At 43.2% G+C, this 22,238-nt stretch overlaps 1 protein-coding gene across 1 annotated transcript in view; it reads left to right on the forward strand.

The window, feature by feature from the left end:
• The window catches only part of SMIM3 (small integral membrane protein 3), a 38,496-nt gene extending 17,750 nt beyond the window's left edge, over positions 1-20,746 (forward strand). The window contains exon 2 of the mRNA XM_077266347.1: positions 20,407-20,746. Coding sequence (XP_077122462.1) covers positions 20,434-20,610 — 177 coding nt within the window. The 5' untranslated portion in view covers positions 20,407-20,433 and the 3' untranslated portion in view covers positions 20,611-20,746. The remainder of the gene's footprint in view (positions 1-20,406) is intronic.
• The last annotated feature ends 1,492 nt before the right edge of the window (positions 20,747-22,238 follow it).

Genomic DNA, 22,238 nt, shown 5'->3' on the forward strand with positions numbered 1-22,238 from the left:
CCACCAAAGGACTAACAATATATTGTAAACAACCCTATCCAATACTAAGCCCATCCAAATACTCCCAAATTCTCTGGAGGGAGGGCAACACACATTGTGACCTATTGGCTAATGCATAATAGTATCCCTAGATCCATAGATCCATCTTCCATGCTGCCACCCAAATACGTGTGGTTACAACGTCAATGTGTGACAAATTGAATAGAGGTTACTCTTACCGGTGCTAGAGTACACCACTGGACGCACCCCGACGCGCGTTTTTCCGCTCTTCAGCCCTGCTTTCTCAAGGGGAGGTGTGTTTCCACTCTCCTGCAGGACCTTAAGTATCCCACTGTGGAGACACACAGTGTTAGCGTGTGTCTCCATTTTTTATTTTAATTATTGTTTTCTTCTTTCTTGTATAGTTTTTAATTTTAGTTTATCTCCTGCGGTGTGATGAATTACATCTGATCTACATATCCCATTTTTTCCCATCACTTTTTGAATGCCCTTTGAATAATTAGGATCCTAAAATATATGAGATTGAAGAATTAATTATTGCCGTGGTGGTCCTACAGACATGGAAATCCGGAAAATGCTTGAAATTATAAACGTATATATATTGTTTTCGGAGGGTTCATTTATATTTTTGTTTGGATGCTGGGGCTGTGGTGCGCGTGCTCCCGCTTGCCGTCTGCTGCTGCCCCGCGTTGTCTGGCATTGGATGTCGCTGGCGTCCGATTGGGAGTCATGGTTGCATCCTTCTCCTGCTTGGCGCTTGGCGGCGGCGCGCCGGGCCACGCGGGCATAGTACAGCCGGCCGCAGGCGTATGCGCCTTATACATTCAGCCCAGCAGCAGCCGGTCACGTGATACACTCATGACCGGTTACCTGGGATACTTAAGGTCCTGCAGGAGAGTGGAAACACACCTCCCCTTGAGAAAGCAGGGCTGAACAGCGGCAAAACGCGCGTCGGGGTGCGTCCAGTGGTGTACTCTAGCACCTGTAAGAGTAACCTCTATTCAATTTGTCACACATTGACGTTGTGACCACACGTATTTGGGTGGCAGCATGGAAGATGGATCTATGGATCTAGGGATACTATTATGCATTAGCCATTAGGTCACAATGTGTGTTGCCCTCCCTCCAGAGAATTTGGGAGTATTTGGATGGGCTTAGTATTGGATAGGGTTGTTTACAATATATTGTTAGTCCTTTGGTGGACCGGTACTTGATATGGTGCTGAGTACTATTTGGGTTGGTGTCCTTTGTTATCACATCTTTTAACATGTGTTAAAAGTCAATATGTGTGATTTTGTCAATAAAAATTTGTTACACGAGTTTTTACCACAAACTCCTATGTTTCTCCTTTATTAGTACTCCAAGGGTATGTGCATGAGGCATCTTTTTCAGGTGTACGGTTAGGGTATGTTTATGCGGCATCTTTTTCAGGCGTACTCTAAGGATATATGCATGCGGCATATTTTTCAAGTGTACTCTTAGAGTATCTTTATGTGGCATCTTTTTCAGGCGTACTCTGCCTGGAAAAGCACCACAAAAGCGCCCCATAAAATGAGAATAATGCACTGCTAGTCAAAACGACATTGCTTTGTCTTATGTCACTTCTTTCAACCACTTCAGGGTTCGAAAAGTGAGACGCTCACTCTTGGGGTGGCTTCCGGTAGGCTGCCGACATTTTCCAGAAGTGGCTTCATCTAGGAAAATTTGATGGCTGCATCGGCTTTTGCAAGATGCCATATGCACATACCCCACAAACTTGTAGGTTTTGCTCAGTTTCCGCTACAAGAATCCAGCAATAAGAGTCAATGTTCCCATACCCGTTGGCCATATGCACATGGAATATTTTTGCTGGGTTTTCAGAGGAGAAACTTAGCGGAAATTCAAAGTTTTTGATGTTTGAAGGAGTATTTAGGGTATGTGCTTACAACATCATGTTCATTCTTTGGGTGGCATCGTTTGGAAGCTGCCTGTCCTCTATTATAGAAGATATACGAAAAAGACATCAGCAGTGGAACTGCCGTGAAAAGGACCTCTAAACTGTCGGTGGAGCCGCTTCAGAAATAAAGTCGATGGCTTTTTCTTAATGCAGCTGTGTAATAAAGAAACTCGGGTGCGTCCACCATTGGATTAAAAACGTTGTGTGCACATACCCATCGAGAGTTTTTGCTCGGTTTCTGCTTCAAAATCTCCTAAAAACACATTGTGTGCACATAGCCGTAAGGAGACTTTTAGGCCATATTGAAAAAATGTTTTGATGCAAAGTTCTTGTGATCATCATAGATGGTCATTTTCTGTCCATACTGAGCTAATTGTATCATCAGACAGAATTATCAGTCTTCCTGTAGCCGTCTATAGTCTCCTACTGTAGGCTGTAATGCATTTAAAGCTGACTGGATGTATTAGATATTTGCCATTTAGTCTCTCTAATGACTATGTCTGTATTTAGTGTTTTTTTTTTTAAATGGACACGACTTAAAAGCATCTGTTTACAGGAAAAAGTAGAGTCTGATCATTACTGACATTAGAAAAGGCTGCACGTGAAAGAGGGTCAACCAGTCCATGTTTAGCAAGCAGTACTACTTCATTATATCAAGAAAGTACAAAGGATCACACAAAAGACTGTTATAAAAGAATAAAAAACAAACACATATTCAAGAGGTCCATGTAATGTTTCTGGGTCAGACCTCTGGTCAGCCAAAGTACCAAAAACAAAGCATGACCCACAAGACAAGTCATCATGGTATACACAAACATGTTCTATAGACAAAAAGGTATACATAAAAGGTACAAACTGCTAGGGTATCAGTGATTTGGAGTAATAAATGCTTAAAAATCCTTAAATTATACAATCATGTGTTATCCAGCAGTAAAGACAAAAGGTAACAAGGAGGCCAAGGAAAGGATTAAAGTGCCTTTTTTAACAGAGCCTTCACATGTTTCGCTGATGAAAAGCTTCCTCAGGGGGCCTCCCTGAGCAGAATACAACAGCATGCTTAAATGGTTTCAGTTAGTATGAGCCCCATCTTACATGCATACCTGACTTCCTATTGCTGCCATATAAAGGCAATGTAACCAGGTATGCCCATTACCCTCTGTCACTAAACCCTAGGAGAGTTTTGGAGACAAGAGCCAGCAATGCTTAAGCTATCAATTCACATACAATAGATGATGGCTGAGCACTCATTTGGCCGTCATTAATATTTTCTTGCGTCCCCAATAAACATGAACATTCTGCTCTGATAACCGTTCATTTGTGTTCAAAGGGACGAACAGAGAAAGCCACTGTCAAATTGCTCTGGCTATAGCTTATCTTCTGAAGAACAAAAGGATCAGGCATTAAAATTCAGCTGCTCAATTCTTCTCTCCCTCAACATCATATGTCTGAGAAGACTCACGACATTCTATCGGCAGGTTCAACTGTGTTTAGTGTAATGTGTATACGGGCCTTTAGACTTTAATGTACAGCGAATGGCCAGATCTCTCATTCTTCTTTTTACTGGATGGGATCACCTGTTATGGTAATGTAGCAACTCACTCTGGAAAATAGGTAACGAACTAAAAACTGCAACTGATCCTGCCAGTTTCTGTACAGACTAGACATCCTGACCCCACAGTTCCTAGTGGTTTTGAGCTGATAGACCCCTAACCACAGACTAGATGATGGCAACTTGGACCAATGCTGCCTGAAAGGCTGTCGAGCGCGTCATGCTCCTCTTAAAGAACCATAGGGCTGAGCAGAGTGCAAATTACCTACAGAAGGGAAAGTGTGCTGAAATAAAAAGAGATCCCAGAGTGAGTAAAACAAAATACAAAATAAAGGATGAAGTACGTACTGTTAGATAATATGCAGCTTACTTCCTAAAAAGAAACAGGAGATGGGTGCAGGGTAAAGAACACAAACAGCAGAGAGATAAACCCTAGCTGGTCTTTCACTGACTGGCTTAAACTACAGCAGTATGGCTGGACACCAATATGAGACTATCACCAGCAGGAAATACCAGCAGAGGGAAAGTATATAAAGCCTCACCCAAAAGATGATAGAGCAGACAAATGAGTAAATTAATACACCTGTTACCCTAAAAAGACTGAAGCAAGGATAACAGAAACTAAACAGCCAGATAAAAGGTCTATCTACAGTGGCTCAGCACAGAGGATCCGACCACAGAGCACAGGCTCAAGAGTTCGAACCCAGACATATGATATCAACGAATGGCCAAACGAGACCCATGTTTCCTAAAAGATGGGGATCCCAGATGAAAGTTGTGTATGCACTGTAAAACAGTGGCCAACAGGGATGTAAAAAAATGCTGGACCCACATCCAAAATTTATTTCACCCCCACTACTAACAGCCTCAGATGGTAAAGGGATCTGATCCCGTTGAAACTACCAGCCTGGGCATGGTGTGTGAGTGGTGGAAGCCTCTTGGGTCCCATTAGCAATGGAGATCTCACGGCATGTGCCCTCTCCAATCCTATAGGGTTAAAAAAAAGGACAGCCCACTTCCTGGCCTCATTTATGAAGGCAGATTACATTTTTAGAAACTTTGTGGAATGTCTGAGAGATATGATTGATAATGATTCCTGTACAGGTCAGTGAACCATGACCGCCAATGATACTTGGAATAAGCAATAACAGCGTTCTGTAATGTTCATGCCCTGATACATCAAATGCCACACCGAAAGGAAAGATATTCTCAGGTCTCACGTCTGGTCGCCAGGTACCACTGACCTGGATGCTGGCCGGAGTCATAAGAATCGATCCGCTCATCTCTAGTTGTAGTCCATTTAATTCTGTGCAGATTGATGGGATCCATGTCCTTAAACCCCCAGTGATTTCTGAAAAGACCTTCCAGAAGTGCCCAGCTCAGGAGGCCGGAAGGGGCTGGAGCGCAGAGCTCCCACCTGAGTGTGCCCAAGGGGCGAAGTACACAATCAGTCAAAGTCTACTGAAAGTCATAGGCCCAGATTCATCAAAGCGATTACGTCGCAAGCCGCACTCCATTTGTCAAATGGTTTTGATTCTTTAAGACGATGAATGAATTAGGAGCATCTGATTCCAACACCCCCTTCATCAAAACTCCCATGAACATCGCCGGACTTGATGAATCTGCCCCATAGACTTCGATTGAATCCCTACTCTGCACTGTGTGAGACTGATGGAAACATAGACTTGGGATAGAGTGGCATACCGCTGTGCCATTCAAACTCCTCATTATTAAATGAGGGGCTAGAAACCCCCATTGTATTGGTCTGTGGGAGACCGAACAGAATGGCCTCCAGCATTCAGACATAGGTTGTCCCCTTTCAGGAAATCTTGGTCCCTGGGTGCAGTGTAAAATAGACAAATCATTCTCCAGTTTTAAGGCCGCAGTATGTTTGTTTTGTTTTAAACATCTTTTTATTGATTTTACACATACCGGGAACCAAGAAATAACAGATGGTGGTGTTGAAGAAGTTAAAAAGCGCTGAGCAGGCATTCTTTAGAAATGACCACCTTTAACAGTCCGAAATATAGACGTAAAAATGACAGAGGGGGGAGGAAAAAAGGAGGGGGGTTCTTTCCACGAGGAAAGAGAGAAGGAATCGTCGGGTTATAATGAGCTATACATGGAATCTATCAGTGAGTCTATATCTATGACCATCAATGTAGTCTATAAAGTGATTTATGGGATACTCTGTCGTCTTAGTAAAGCTGGATAATCGGCACTGTCTCTGAAGGATTTCCACGGGGCCCAGGTTGTCATGAGCTTCTCTTGTGAAAAATGTGTGAATGCTATTATTTCCTCTATGTGGTAAATCTGGTCAACTCTCTGTGTCCAGTCTATTAGATTTGGGCAACTCTGGGCAAGCCAACGTGAAGGGATAAGTAGTTTGGCTGCAGCTATTAAAAACAATAGCAGAGATTTGTGTCTTGAATGTGAGTTATCACCTGACCAATTTAAGAAAATAAGTGTCGGAGTAGGAGGGCGTGAGAGCTAACAAATTTTAGTTATCATTTTCAACACATCTTTACAGAACGATTGGATCTTGTCACAAGACCACCACATGTGCAAGAACGTTCCAGTTTCCCTAGAGCATCTCCAACAGGTTGAGGGAGAGTTAGGGTACCAAAGGTGTGACAAGACTGGAGTGGTATACCATCTGGTGATAATCTTTATATGAGTTCTCTTGAATTCCTACACATCCGGATGGGCCATGTGTGTTTTTATAAATTTGTTCCACCTCCCAATCTTGCAGTTTAATGCCTAGGTCTTTTTCCCAATTGGAAATAAAAGCTCGTTTGACGGGAGTCGAGACGACCAATATCTCGTGATAGAGTTTAGTCAGTACTCTTCTTGGCGGGTTATGTTGAGATATTAGAGTTTCGAAGGTCGTTAACTCTCTATGTGTAACTCCAGTTCGGAGATAAGATCTCATGGAGTTCTTAAGCCTATTGTGGTGAAGGAAATTGAAGTGATAGTGTGGAAATTTATTTTGTAAATCAGTTAACGGTAGTAATGTACCTTCTGTCATGAAAGACTCCAGATTTTCTTTGATCTTGTGCAAAGAGTCTGGGTTTGTAGCTGAAGAGTAATCTAAATATAATCCTGGGAGGTCCATCACTCTAGCTAGGGCAGATGGGAGTGGCATTAATAATTGTGTTTAGACCAAGTCCGAATTATGTTTTTGGAGATTGCATTGGTAAATTAAGTCCGCAGTATGGAGGACATTATACATGAGTACTGAGCTGTGTAGTTGTGAATCCAGCTCTGGTGTCAAATAAAAAGGAACAACACAATCTGCCTTCTCCTCCCCTCTCCATATACTTAAATAGAAATCTGTAATCTGATCTCTCAGTAAACTAGCAATCAGTTGTGTTTTCACAAAGACAGATTGAGGCTGTGTGCACACGGTCAGGATTTTTCGCTTTTTTTCCGCGGTTTTCCGCGATAAAACCGCGAAAAAATGCATACATTAAGCAACCTATTATTAGAATGCAATCCGCATTTTTTGTGCACATGTAGCGTTTTTTTCCACGGCGGAATCGCATTCCGGAAAAAAACGCAGCATGTTCATTCTTTGTGCGGAATTTCGGCAATTCTGCACACATAGGAATGCATTGATCCGTTTACTTTCCACATGGGGCTATGCCCACCATGCGGGAAGTAAGCGGATCATGTGCGGTTGGTACCCAGGGTGGAGGAGAGGAGACTCTCCTCCAGGCCCTGGGAACCATATACCTGTAAAGAAAAAAAGAATTAAAATAAAAAATCGTGATATTCTCACCTTCCGGTGTCCCCCTGCAGCCTTTCCGCTCCTCGCGATGCTCTCGTTCCCAGCGATGCTTTGCGGCAATGACCTGTGATGACGTAGTTGTCTCGCGTGATCCTACGTCATCTGGGGTCATTGCCACGAGGCATTACTGAGAACGGGAGCATCGCGAGGTGCGGGAAGGCTGCTGGGGACACCGGAAGGTGAGAATATCACGATTTTTTATTATTTTTAACATTAGATCTTTTTACTATTGATGCTGCATAGTCAGCATCAATAATAAATAGTTGGTCACACTTGTCAAACACTATGTGTAGTGTGACCAACCTGTCAATCAGTTTTTCAAGCGATGCTACAGATCGCTTGTAAAACGCTAGTGTTTAGCGGGAATACGCATGCCAATTCCGCATGCATTTTTGCGGCACAGTTACGGAATTGCCGCAGAAATTTCCGCAGCAATTCCGGACGTGTGCACATAGCCTTAAAGTGAAGGATGAGTTTGAGACGAAAAGGAGGAGGGGAAAAGTGGCTCATAAGTGGAGAAAGAATCATATTTTTGTAGTAAAATATGCAGTATGACAAAGTTTCATATATTTGCCTGTACTATTGATTTATACAATATTTGTTGGAAAGAATGCCACCATTTACCGTAAATGTTCACTGGAATTATCCAACACTGAAAATTTGTTTTTGTAACTCCGCTAACCTTAAAAATGGAAGCACTTAGTGAGATGGTAAAAAACATTTGTCCCATTTAGCCTAGATCAGAAAAGCCAGTTCCACGCAAGCAAATACTTTAAGCGCAATTATCTTGATATATTAATGAAATCGCACATGGAATAATTGCTCCTTCTCTGTCCACGTTTGCTGAAGCGTATTGCCTGCCTACTGCTTGTTTATCCTAATTGCTAGGTAAGCAACGACAAGCAATGGATGTTCCCCAGAGAGGAACAGCAAACACATTTATAAAGAGATATCAAGCAGCCCCTAAATGCGTATTCTCTTGTTTGCCATTATCGTTTTAATATTTGATCTTGATGAAAGATATACGGTATATAAAGCCGCCCTACAATGATAGGAAATACAAAGTTGCCGGATTTCAAAGTGTCGTGAGAATACCATATGTATATTTTCATTGTATTACAGAATATATACAAAATGCTTTTAAAGAAATTAGTAAAAAAAAAAAAAGATACATTATATTTTTATTATATTATATTTTATATATATTATTATGTAATAATAATTACAACCTATAACATGAATCTGGTCCAAAAATGAAAAAAAAATCGAAAATAAAAAAATAAATAATATTCATCTAAAAAAAAAAACTGATTGCACGCCAGCCAACTCGGTACAATTAATTAATAATGATTATGACTCGCCGCAGGCTGCAAAGCTTCTTTGGTTGAAACGATCTCAGCTTCTGGACTCCGTTCAAAGGCGTTGCCACTTGTAATGTATTGAGAGGGATTAAAGGGGTTGTCTGGGGTACAACTCTGCAGTCAGTCTACGTTAATAAAGATGGCCTGAGCCTACCTGTAAAACTCGAAAGATTTATGCCTTATCCATGGAATATGTCGTAAATGTGTGATCTCGGTCCCACCTTTCGGACCCCTTTCCATTCATACCCATTCTGGTTACAAATTATAATCTTTGTCCAGAAGGTTTGAGGGTTGATGGGTTCCTGATTTCCACTTTGAGGGGATGTCCAGGCTTGGGGTAGAAGTCTGCTGTCACTCTATGTGACTGCAAACTACTGAATCTTCACTTCCGGCACTGACACTTGGAGAATCCTGACTACGTCCATATAGTCATAGAGTAACTGAAGACTTGTACCCCGACCCCTTTAACACTCATCATTCCACAATATTGTAGGTGAGGAAATTGTCTCTACAGAGAGGACAAGGACTAGCACTCTAGTGCCACCAATTAAAAGCAGAATAATTTTCTGCTTCCAATAGGTGGCGCTAGAGTCCTAGTCCTCTTCCTCTCTGAAGAGACAATTTGCATATTTAATTTCCTATGCATGGCCTATAAGTCTCCTCACTCTGACATTCCAGGCTTTTATATTGTCTGTAAGACTGTATAAACATACATATTCTCACACTTTGAGAGCCGACAACTTTTTATTTCCTATATTTTGTTCGCCATTGGGTATTTGTATTTTTGCCAGAACTCTCGACATTGGTGGGATATCGTCTTGTTTAGTACTGGAGTCCTACAAAGATGTTCACTAGGTAATGACACATGTAAAAACAAGGAGAACAACGCTCCCCTTCACTTTAGCTATCTTGCCCGTCTCTCCCATACACAGGAGCGCTCACTGTGTTCTCTATGAGAGTACCTCTGTCAGATATCTCTGTTGGCTGCGTATCTCAGGGAGAACAAAAGGTTTGCAGTCCAAAATCAGACATGCCAGATCCTTACCTCCTCGGTAATCAACTATTGGGGGCCTCCATAAACTTTAGACTGTTGTCCAAGCTCATCCATTTTGGCAGGTTATGCCGATGTTAGACTAATGTGTATAGGGGCCTTAAAAACTGGCACAAGTATTTCTAAAGAATCCATCAATTTTGCCAACCGTGCAATTAGCAACACATTTCTGGCCTATTTTGCATTGAACTCTGCTCCAACAGTCTCAGTTTTCAGACTGATGGTCTCTAGCTATTTCCCCTTGTGTGGGATGTAGTGTCAGAAAACTCCTGAGTCCAAAACCATAGCTATAAGGGTGAAGAGGTTCCTCCTGCCTTCCCAATAGTCATCGGGTTGTCTTTCTATGGGTCCATCAAAGAAAATGTTTCAGAGAGTTCATCTTCCAACTTTGCAGGCTAGGCAGACTTAAAACTTGATAAATTTGTCAAAGTGGCTCATGATGCTCGGTAAATTCTGCACATCTTTAGACTGTCTAGTCAAAATTAACACCATGTATTAGTTGGACCAAGTTGTGGTGCCATTTGGTGCACCAATTTTGGTGTCTCTTTTCGATCATGTTGAAATCTTGTCAAAAACACTTAAAGAGTGTGGTTCAAGGTATGACAGACAATTTTTTTTACACAAATTTTGCCAAAATTGTGGCAGGTGTAGATTAGTAGATCTTTTCAAAAAGTCTAGTAGCTTGTTTGCTAGGAGAGCAAATCGATAGACTGGATCCTGGCCCATCGTCCACGTCAGTACTCCATGACTTTCAGACAGGATCCTCACTAACCACCTCCTACCTGTCTGATACCCCAATGCCCCCGTGTTATTGTGTGTGCACTACAATGTAGTGACGTTCCAGGGATGCTGGACCACGATCCTGTGAATCTTTTTGGTCAACTCTATGAATCATCCCAAAACAATTGCTCCTCAAAAAGGGTTGTCGTTTGTGGAAATGTGTGGCACATTATTGTGTTATAATAACCCTCACTGACCCTCTTCTTATACTATCATTGGCCAGTCCCAGGGCAAGAATCAGGATGGTACTTTGGCTGCCCCTGCTGACGGGGGTAGTACAGACCTCCTGGCAGCCAAGTCTTAGGACAACCATTCATTGCGTAGCACTGTAACTTTATGTAAGTAGCTATATGTTGGTATTATGGCTGTATTTACACTGTGTCACTGTTATTTAGCCACTGTATAGTATACACCAACTACATGGCATAGTGATTTATACACTAGTCTGGGGGTTGTTGTCAAAAGATAATGGCACACAGTGCAGAGCTCAATGTAAGACCACCATGATGCCTCCAAGGGGCAAGATCAGGGTATTTAGCCCAACATGGCCAAGGGCACCCCCTTCTTTACCGTCAATCAGTGCCCCCTGTGAGATAGCATTTGCTGCACACCCCTGATGCCAACACTGACAACCTGACAATACTATCTCAGATAAAAAGGAACACTAGATCTGCCCTTGGTTAACATTTGTCCAAGGCAGCACTAATTGTGTTAGTTAATAAAATCCAATATTAACAGTATTATCTCCGCACATGTTTTATATTACATGATTATTGGTGCACCTGTGTTATTTCATTGCTTCAGCTGTTACAAGATGTGTGTGTACATGCCAAAAATGTGTGTGCAAGAGCAAAAAAAAACATCAGAGTGCGGAGACCTTCATTGGTCCCTTAAAGGGACCCATTCAGCACGTTTTGACATATGGAAGTAGTGGCTAGGCTGTATTGGTGCCTGTCCCCAAATAAAAATGATACCTTTCTTGTAGAGATCTGATGTGCCAGTCATGAGAAATCTAGTGTAGAAGCCGTATGCAAATTAGGGGGGAAGTGCAATGGGGCCGTGGTACTGCACCTAAACCGGTTCTTCCAAGAGCTCTATCCTATATTTCTCATGACTGGCACATCGGATCTCTACAAGGAAGGTATCATTTTTATTGAGAAACAAGCTCCTATGCAGCCGTACCATTACTTCCAAATGTAAATATGGTTCCCTTTAACTATAATTTATGCCAAACTGTGGTCCTTTGGGCCCACCCTACATCTATGCATAACATGTGCATGTCCATGATCATTTTTGTATTATTATTGGATACTCATGACATGTCATCAATAAGGTGGCCATAGAAGTAGATTGATCAAATGATCATCTGGCACTCATATACTTTGATCCAAATTGGCTGTTTACAGTGCAAACTGACCATACGTGCCCAAAAAGACCAGGCGAAGAACATATATTTCTGGGAAAGTTCTTGTACAGAAAAATCATTTTGGGACTAGTAGCTGTTGCACAGCTTTTTTTCAGAAGATGCTAAACCAAATGATCATTTTGGTTAATATCATGTGTTTTGATCAATTTCAGAGTTACGTGTATGGTCACTTCACTAAATTTTTCAAAGAACCCATAAGACATAAGGATATGACAGTGGTAAGTGATTGTCATGTCGGACGCTGTTCAGACCAGGTCGTTCGACAGACAGCGGTAATTCCGCTTTTGACCACTATTTGCTCATTGGCGTCGGCTAGATTTTATCTAGCTGTTCTGGGGTTAATTTACCTGATCCTCGGATTGGAAGCTGGGCCATGCCCATTGCCTTTAAATAGTTCTCCTGATCGTAGGGCGTCGCCGATTTATAGCTTCTGTCTTGTGCGTTGTTATCTCGGTCTGGAGTGGAGAGCTGGTTGTTGGAAATTCGTTGCCGGTGGTGTATTTTCCTTAGTCTTATTTACTCCTTCCTATATTTGAATTTATTTTGCCCTGCACATTTATAGTGTATTCCTGAGTGACTGCGGAATGGTGTATATTTTCCTTTATCCTTGTGTGTGCTTACTGTGGGTATTGGTGTATTACCTCTTCACTGGGTGGTGGGCGGAGGTTTCAGCCTAAGGTTGAAACAGGAGACAGGGTGAGGTTCGAGGCCTGGACATGCACACCATCAGTGTAAACTCCAGGTAGAGGGTCAGTCAGGATTTCCCTAGTCTGAGGGAAATTGCAGGGGCCCGGGTTATTAGCTCTCGCTCACCTAGTCTCCCCGTGACATTATAATCAGCCAAACAACAAAAAAGAAAAAAAAAAAAAAAAAAAGGTGGTTCTTTTTTTTTCTTTTGTCATGGATCCCATGACTTCCATAACCCGCCAGTTGGAGGCGCTGTCCCTACAGGTCACTGAGTTGAGGGGGGCAGTTCAGCAACAGGGACTAGCAGTATCTAATGTGCAAGCTGGAGCGACAGGAAGAGTTGCTGAGCCTAAATTCCCTTTGCCTGAAAAATGTGCTGGGGAACGCAGTAAATTTGTTTCTTTTCGTGAAGCTTGCAAACTATATTTCCGTATGCGCCCGATCTCCTCGGGTAATGAGGCTCAGCGTGTGGGCCTGGTGTTGTCATTGTTAAGCGGGGATCCCCAAGCATGGGCGTTTTCTTTGCCATCTGATTCTTCTGCATTTGACTCTGTGGAGAGTTTTTTTTCCTCTCTTGGAAAAATCTACGATGAACCTGACAGAATGGCTCTAGCAGAATCTAAGATATGCACTATTCGCCAGGGGGAGCGAGTTGCAGAGGATTACTGTTCTGAATTTCGTCGCTGGGCGATCGATACACAATGGAATGATCCAGCATTGCGGAGTCAGTTTATTCATGGGGTTTCTGAAAGGGTTAAAAAAGCCTTTCTGATGTACGAGACTCCTGCTTCTCTAGATTCCGCTATGAGTCTGGTTGTCCGCATTGATCGCCGTTTGCGTCAGGGGGAGCATGAGACACCGCCTATGGGAGAGGGCTTAGGTTCACGTGAGGTTGCTGCAGGTGAGCCTATGCAAATCGCAGGGGTGTCACATGTGAAGCGTCGAGCCCCTGAGCTCAGGAAGCAGGGAGCCTGTTTTTACTGTGGTAAATCTGGTCATTTTATTAACATCTGTCCTCTGCTGTCTAAGAAAAACGCAACGGCGGAAAACTTCTAAGCTCAGAGGGTGTGGAGGAGACCAATCTGAGCTTATGTATATCCTCCATGGTGGTTTCTCAATGCATGCTCCCTGCCAAGGTTTTTATCGCTGGCAGTGAGCTGCCAATTACTGTTTTTGTGGATAGTGGTTCAGCCACAAATCTCATTGATGAGGAGTTTGCGCGCACAGCAGGTTTTAGGATTGAAAAACTGTCTCATCCTATCCGCGTGGTCACCATCAATGCTGCTCCTCTCTCTCAGGGGGAGATTACTGAATTTGTGGCTGAGGTGAAACTCCACACTGGGGTTCTACATTCCGAGCGGGTTACATGTAGGGTGCTCAGGAATCTTCCTGCTCAGGTGGTTTTGGGTTTTCCTTGGTTGTCCATGCACAACCTGGTGATTGACTGGAAAACTCAGGACATAATTCAGGGGAGCGAGTTCTGCCAGGAGAATTGCCTGGCCACATGTGTTGCTGCGGTGACTTCAAGCGTTTCGGAGTCACTTCTGGATTTTGTGGATGTGTTCTCTGAAAAGGGTTATTCAGAGTTGCCGCCACATCGTCCCTATGACTGTTCTATCAGGTTTAAACCAGGGGCCAAGTTGCCTAAAGCAAGGATGTTTAACATCTCCGGTCCGGAGAGACAAGCGTTAAAAGATTAAAAGATTATATTGCTGAAAGCTTGAGCAAAGGGCACATCAGGCCGTCATCCTCGCCGGTGGCAGCAGGGTTCTTCTTCGTGAAGAAGAAAGATGGCGGATTACGCCCGTGTTTGGATTTTCAGGGAGTTGAACCAGATTACGGTTCGTGATCCATACCCTATGCCACTGATACCAGATTTGTTCAACCAGGTGGCGGGTGCTAAGTGGTTTACCAAGCTTGACCTCAGGGGGGCGTACAACCTCATAAGAGTCCGTCAAGGTTATGAGTGGAAGATGGCTTTTAATACCCCTGAGGGTCATTTTGAAAATTTGGTGATGACTTTTGGGTTAACTAATGCACCTGCAGTGTTCCAACATTTCATCAATGATGTGTTCTCGCATGTTTTGGGGAAATTCGTTATCGTGTACCTAGATGACATCCTCATATATTCTTGCGACCGTGATGCTCATTTAAATCATGTCAGGCAGGTGTTACAGCTTCTCAGAGAGAATAAGCTGTATGCTAAACTTGAGAAATGTGTATTTTCTGTTCAAGAGTTGCCTTTCTTGGGTTATATTGTGTCTGATTTTGGTTTTAAAATGGACGCAGCTAAGGTGCAATCGGTGCTGCATTGGGAACGTCCTGATAACCTGAAAGCACTTCAGCGGTTCCTTGGGTTTTCTAACTACTATAGGAAATTTAACAAGGATTTTTCCATCATTGCTAAACCGCTAACTGACATGACTAAAAAGGGTACCAATTTCTCCGTTTGGCCTGAGGCTGCTGTGCGCGCATTTGAGTTTCTTAAGAACAGTTTTGTTTCAGCCCCCATTCTTGTGCAGCCAGACGTATCAAAACACTTTGTTGTGGAAGTCGATGCGTCTGAGGTTGGTGTGGGGGCGGTACTATCTCAAGGCTCATCTTTGAGTGGTTTGCGTCCGTGCGCCTATTTCTCCAAGAAACTGTCGTCCGCCGAACGTAACTACGATATCGGCAACAGGGAGTTGTTGGCAATCAAGTTGGCCTTTGAGGAATGGCGACACTTCTTGGAGGGGTCGGTACATCAGGTTACTGTTATTACCGATCATAAGAATCTGCTGTATTTGGAGTCAGCCAAGCGTCTGTCCCCCAGGCAGGCTCGCTGGGCATTGTTTTTCACGCGGTTCAATTTTGTTGTCACTTACAGACCGGGGTCTAAAAACACTAAGGCGGATGCTCTGTCCAGGTGTTTTCCGGGGGGTGAACCTCGGGAAGATCCAGTACCCATCCTCCAAAAGGGTGTTGTGGTTTCGGCTCTCACTACCGAGGTTGAGGCTGAGATTGCCGAGGCTCAGGAGGAGGTACCATCTGAGCTTCCCATCAACAAATCTTTTGTACCGCTTCATCTCCGCGTAAAGGTTTTGGTGGAGCATCATGATGCTGTCCTGGCTGGCCACCCAGGGGTTAGAGGTACCTTGGAGTTGGTGTCACGTCGGTTTTGGTGGCCCAAGATCCGACAGGACGTGGTCTCATATGTGTCAGCTTGTACCACGTGCGCTAGGGCTAAGACGCCCCGCTCCCATCCTGTTGGCACACTACTTCCTCTTGAAGTACCTAGTAAGCCATGGACGGAAATCTCCATGGATTTCATCACTGATTTGCCCTCATCAGCTGGGAACACGGTCATCTTGGTGATTGTTGATCGGTTTTCTAAAATGTCGCACTTTGTGTCTTTGCCTTCGTTGCCTAACGCTAAGACTCTGTCTCAGGTATTTGTGCAGGAGGTGGTCAGACTTCATGGGGTTCCGTCTGACATCGTGTCTGATAGGGGGTCTCAGTTTGTGGCAAAATTTTGGAAAGCATTTTGCTCACGGCTGGGGATCAAGTTGTCTCATTCTTCGGCGTTCCATCCTCAGTCAAATGGTCAGATTTGTCTCTGATAACCAGGAGGAGTGTTCTACCTTTCTTCCTTTGGCTGAGTTTGCCATCAATAATCACCGCCAGGAGTCGTCTGGGGAGTCTCCGTTTTTTTGTGTTTACGGGCTACATCCTCAATTTTGTACCTTGAGTCAGAGGGGCTCTTCCGGCGTTCCGGAGGAGGATCAGTTAGGAGCACAATTGTCATCAGTCTGGAGGAGAGTTAAACAGTGCCTGTTGAATGTGGGTGCTAGGTACAAACGTGTGGCTGACAGTAGGTGTGTGCCAGGTCCGGACCTGAGTGTGGATGACTGGGTGTGGTTATCCACAAAAAACATAAGACTCAAAATACCGTCCCTTAAATTGGGTCCACGGTTTATTGGTCCATTTAGGGTCACCGCCGTCATTAACCCAGTAGCGTACCAATTGGAGCTCCCTACGGTGTATAAGATACACAACGTGTTCCACAGGTCTCTTCTAAAGAAGGTGGTGGGTTCTGTGGACGCGGCGCCTATGCCACCTCCAGTCTTGGTGGATGGTAATTTGGAGTTTGAAGTCTCCAAGGTGGTTGACTCTCATGTAGTGCGTCGCACTTTACAGTACTTGGTACACTGGCGTGGTTATGGGCCTGAGGAGAGGTCCTGGGTACCAGCCTCGGATATTCATGCGGATCGGCTGGTCAGGTTTTTTCATCGTCGCCATCCAGACAAGCCGGGTCCTATAAGCCGTGAGAGCCCTGGGGTCCCTCGTAGAAGGCGGGGTACTGTCATGTCGGACGCTGTTCAGACCAGGTCGTTCGACAGACAGCGGTAATTCCACTTTTGACCACTATTTGCTCATTGGCGTCGGCTAGATTTTATCTAGCTGTTCCGGGGTTAATTTATCTGATCCTCGGATTGGAAGCTGGGCCATGCCCATTGCCTTTAAATAGTTCTCCTGATCGTAGGGCGTTGCCGATTATAGCTTCTGTCTTGTGCGTTGTTATCTCGGTCTGGAGTGGAGAGCTGGTTGTTGGAGATTCGTTGCTGGTGGTGTATTTTCCTTAGTCTTATTTACTCCTTTCTATATTTGTATTTATTTTGCCCTGCACATTTATAGTGTATTCCTGAGTGACTGCGGCGTGGTGTATATTTTCCTTTATCCTTGTGTGTGCTTACTGTGGGTATTGGTGTATTACCTCTTCACTGGGTGGTGGGCGAAGGTTTCAGCCTAGGGTTGAAACAGGAGACAGGGTGAGGTTCGAGGCCTGGACATGCGCACCATCAGTGTAAACTCCAGGTAGAGGGTCAGTCAGGATTTCCCTAGTCTGAGGGAAATTGCAGGGGCCCGGGTTATTAGCTCTCGCTCACCTAGTCTCCCCGTGACTGTGATTGGCGCCAAGACAAACCCTAAATGGAGTTGTCTTCAGTTTTGAGGTCCATTATTGTGTCAAAGCCTGAGCCACCAGAAGATCCTCTCGAGCCATAGTTGGCCATATCTAACCCAGTGTCACCCCAGATTGTCAGCATGTTCCTGATGACTAGTAAACTAAGAACTTTATTTTTAAGTTCCAATAGATGGTTTGAGCCTATGATCATTTGGTCGCTTGTTCTACGTAACACATCACTACTGTATTGTGCGATAAATTCAAAACAACGTCCTCCTGAGAAGACCAGCAAGTCGTTGCTGTTACAAGCAGAAGCCGGCTGTGTATCACAGCTGCCATCTGCAGGTTAGGGTGCAGGCTCAGCTCCTGAGCCAGCTTCAAATATACGAATAAAAAAAAAAATATTATTGGGATAATTTCAATGTAGTTGCATCTTACACTTTTTTTTATCAAGCCTGAATACGTAGAGCTGACATAATAGGCTGAGGAAGGGTTGGTTAGTCAGACTTTGATATTCCTATGCACCAACAACACAGACATCTAATTGCTATTAGCAGTAATGTGCACTTAGTCGATAGCAGGAATGTGAGAAAATTGATTTAGTTCCTCTTTTAACCCCTTTTTATCTGCTGTATCTTACACGAAAGTTTGTGGAGTCACCGTCAGCAGGAGGTCACCACATGACGAGTTGTGTAAGGGCGCTCAGCAGAATAAAAATAGGGGAAATTTACTAGAATTGTGTTTTTCTGTTTTACTTCCCTTTGAATGGTCATAACTTGCCTCGAGCTGTCAGAGCTGTCACCGGTGGCCTTTTACTAACTTGTCGTAGGGTTCGTAGATGATGATGATGATGATTTTTTCAGTGGAATATTTTGGAAACAAAAAAAAAATCTGTCGACCGTTTCACAATCATTGTTCTCCCACAGAGAACAGATGGAGGCCTCAGGACTGAGGGTTGTTTTTACATTCTTCAAGGTTAACTAAGTTTTACATATGACAACTTAAGACGCTATATTACACTGCAATTGGACTGGAAAGGTTCCATATGATTTATACTAGAAATTATGGACCATATATGCCAGGCAGCTGGGTAAGTAGTAGGGATTTACATAAATTAGTAAATTGATAGCATCATTTTAGTGGCTTCCACTATAAGAATCAGCAGGATAAAGGTTTGGCTACTTATTCCCCCCGTGATGAAGCATGGCGAAACATTCTGGGGTGTTTTACCACCACAGGCTCTGTATGGATATTCTGGTTACTATTTTGTATTTCTGACTGTATTGATAGCATTATTGTATCTTCAGTAGTTTATACTGTTTATTATCTGAGAGAGGGGGACACTACATACTTTCATTTTCATAAAGCAAAAGGACATAAAAAATTCAAGAAAACATAGCAGAAAAAAGGCATTTATCAACACATGTCACAATACTAATGCACAGCAGGATGCAGCAGACCCCCATGATAAAGGTGGGGGCAACACATGTGCAAAATACTGATGAAACAGCAATACAAATATTTACCTTTCTCAATAAATAAAGGAGCGTTTTCGTTTCGAATGCCTCTTGTGCGCTGTCAGGATTCTCCGGCACCGGGAGCAGGCGGATGCATGACCACGAGTATCTGATTTACATACATGCAGTCGCATGCCAACTAGATTTGCCGGACAAGTCTAGTCAGAATGTGGCCGGGCTTATACAAATTGCCCGGCACCAGAGAATCCTCACAGCGCACAGTGTGCGCGAAGTGAGAATTCACAAGTCTGCAGTCACAGAGATTGACCCCAAGCCTGGACAACCCCTTTAAATGTGTGTCCCAGATTTAAGACAACTTTTGACATTTTCTGTAAATATGCCATGAATGGCCAATACGGAAATACTCCTTTAATCTGGCACTATAATGGTACTGACAACATCTATTATAGGAGAAGGAAATACGTAAGGCCTGTAAATATGCTGATTGATATGCAAGATGTCCGTAGGAATGTTTACAGAGCTGTGAGCCAAAGAGTCGCCTGCAACTTATTACATCAGCTGTCAGTATGTGCAATAAAACACAGGGTTATCTGCAGGCGGTGGCGCTGTGTGCATATACTCCACTGGTATGTGACCATTGATCTGTTATTGATAGAGACTAATGATTGTGGCGGAACTTAGAAGTTTTTCTTTACTTTGATCTGTAGTCCTGGTTCCATGATGCAATGCAAAAATGGCATAGAGTAAACAGAAGGCAGCAATCTTTCATTTGTTTTACGTCTCACAGTATAGAAGGTGTCAGTCAGTTGGAGGGGAATAGAGCTGGAGTGACAGAGGCTTCAGATCTACCAAAGCCCTTTTAGACTCATTTACATATACATTTAAACACTGATTTCTCGATAATGGAGGAACAGACTGACCATGTAACACTTAGAGGGTGAAGCCCTGATGACAGACTGCTATCTAGTGAAAACATTTTTTTATACCGTTTGCAAAATTGCATAAGCTTGGACATCCGACCACAGATTCATTCATTCTGTATGGGGCTGCCAGAAAAAGGCGAATGTTGTGCTTGGCAGCAGCATAGGGAGTTAATGGAATGGCGGTCGAGCATACGCTCTGCCACTCCATTCTAACGAGGGTAAATGTTCCCCGTTCTGGGTATGACTCCAAGCTGTTGGGCACCCACCAAGTTATAGCTTATCGTAAATGATAGTTTGTTTTTACTGGACGATCCTTTTAAGAAATATGAAGAAAACTGATGCACGACTTGATAATCTGACTACACAGAGATTGTTTTGTAGTCTGTTACCATGGTGACACACAGAATATGTAAATAGTATCCATTTAAACCTGGAGCATGTCATGATAGAGCCTCAAATACTGATTTTGTTTTTGTCTTGCAGGCTGTCGTAACCGCATCCTAAGTCATTATGGCCGATCTTGTGACTCCAACGCCGGCAGAGATCCCCAAACATATACTGGATATTTGGGTCATCATTCTTATAATATTGGCTACCGTCTTGGTGATGACGTCACTTCTATTATTTCCAGCTGCGGCCGTCATTATGTACAGAGTACGGACACATCCAATCAGAAGTAACCAATAGCACTACAAATTAGGAATGATATCCCGGATAGTGGTATCATTTTTTTGGACAGAATTTTGTAGAGGGGGCCTGGAATTACCCTCTTGCCCCAGAAGGTGCGGAGAAAGTCCTAGAAGATAAAGGTCCATTGCCCAAACACCGACTCTCATTGTATACGTACTGCCATACATATCAACATCTGAATCCCAAATTACGAAGACAGCCCCATTAGTTTAAGGAACACCCCCCAAATTTACATAACCCCACCCCCTTGACAGTATGGTTTGCAGGACTACTGGCAAGTTGGCATGCTGATGATTTTGTACATGGTATTTATGGACACAAAGGACACAGTATTAAATCCAACGTCATGAAGAAGCAGTGAGAACAAACCCAAGAGAATACCTAATCATGTAATTTTACCTATTTTATGGCCTGAGTCCGTTATTTTTATTATTGTTTTTAGTCATTTCTGTGTCTCTGTGTTTTTCAATTGTCTTATTCTGAGAATGCTGAAAATAGATGTTTTTCTGCTCCGTCATAGTTGTGGTTTACTCTGAAAATATCACTCTGAATTCAGTGCGGTAATAAAATATGCCACAAAAAATATGGAAATATGGAAGAATACCCTGTTTACACCGCCAGACACAGTCATATTGTTTTTCATGCAGGCACCAATAGGGGGTGCTAACTACAAGAACTGAAGATGGTTAAATTTCCCTTTCATTTCAATACATAAAGCTGTATAGTTATCTCCCCTTAGTGATTAAAGCAGCACTCTAGCTTTTTTCCTTGCCTTTATAGTGCAGCAGTTATTATTAAAGAACAATGTAAATGTTTTTGTGTATTCCTGTCTTAGTTGGTATGCCTTTTCTGGTTCGCCAGCCATCTTGATTCCTTTTTATATGGTACTCCTAATGCAGATTATTTTTTCCTATGATGCAGAGGCCGGAGTCTTATTACATTACATTTGCTCTGTGTCCTATCCAATGACAGCCAGTGATAGGTCAGTGACATAAAACTGCGCTGCCCTTGCCCCTTAGAGTCTCTATGTGATGTAGCTTAAGTGTGCCTCACTGCCTCCTGCTTGCGATAGGATTCTTTCTATCAGCTCTTACAAGCAGGAGGCAGAGGAGACAGACTGAAGCCATATTTCATAGGATGCACTTAAGATTCAGCCTACTGTACAACAGGAGAGTTTTATAATTCTGCAGATAATTATTGTATTAACTTACGTACTATAGCTATGTGGTTGTGACAACAAACAGGGAATTTGAAGCTATGTGGGTGTGTAAAGTGAAGTTTAGCCCTTACAATTATATGCTTACAGTAGCTACAAACATTGTTGTTGGTAAATTTGGGGCAACTATAGGAATTGTCCATTACCGGGACAACCCCTTCATAAATGCAATAGTGCCCCATAGAAAATAAAATAAAAAAACCCTTATACTCGCCTCCTGCACTGATGCCGACCCAAGAATGCTGGGTTTGCTGGAACTCATGTGATATTGTTAGGCTGCAACGCTTATGTGGCATATGTCACTTGAGTGCCCCCCGACCCGGCGACCAATATCGCTGAAAATGCCCCATTTTTTTTTCTACAGGGTACTATTGCATTTAAGATAGAGTTGTCCATGTAGTGGAGAACC

Source organism: Ranitomeya variabilis, chromosome 5 (genome assembly GCF_051348905.1).
Source record: "Ranitomeya variabilis isolate aRanVar5 chromosome 5, aRanVar5.hap1, whole genome shotgun sequence".
Classification (NCBI taxonomy): domain Eukaryota; kingdom Metazoa; phylum Chordata; class Amphibia; order Anura; family Dendrobatidae; genus Ranitomeya; species Ranitomeya variabilis.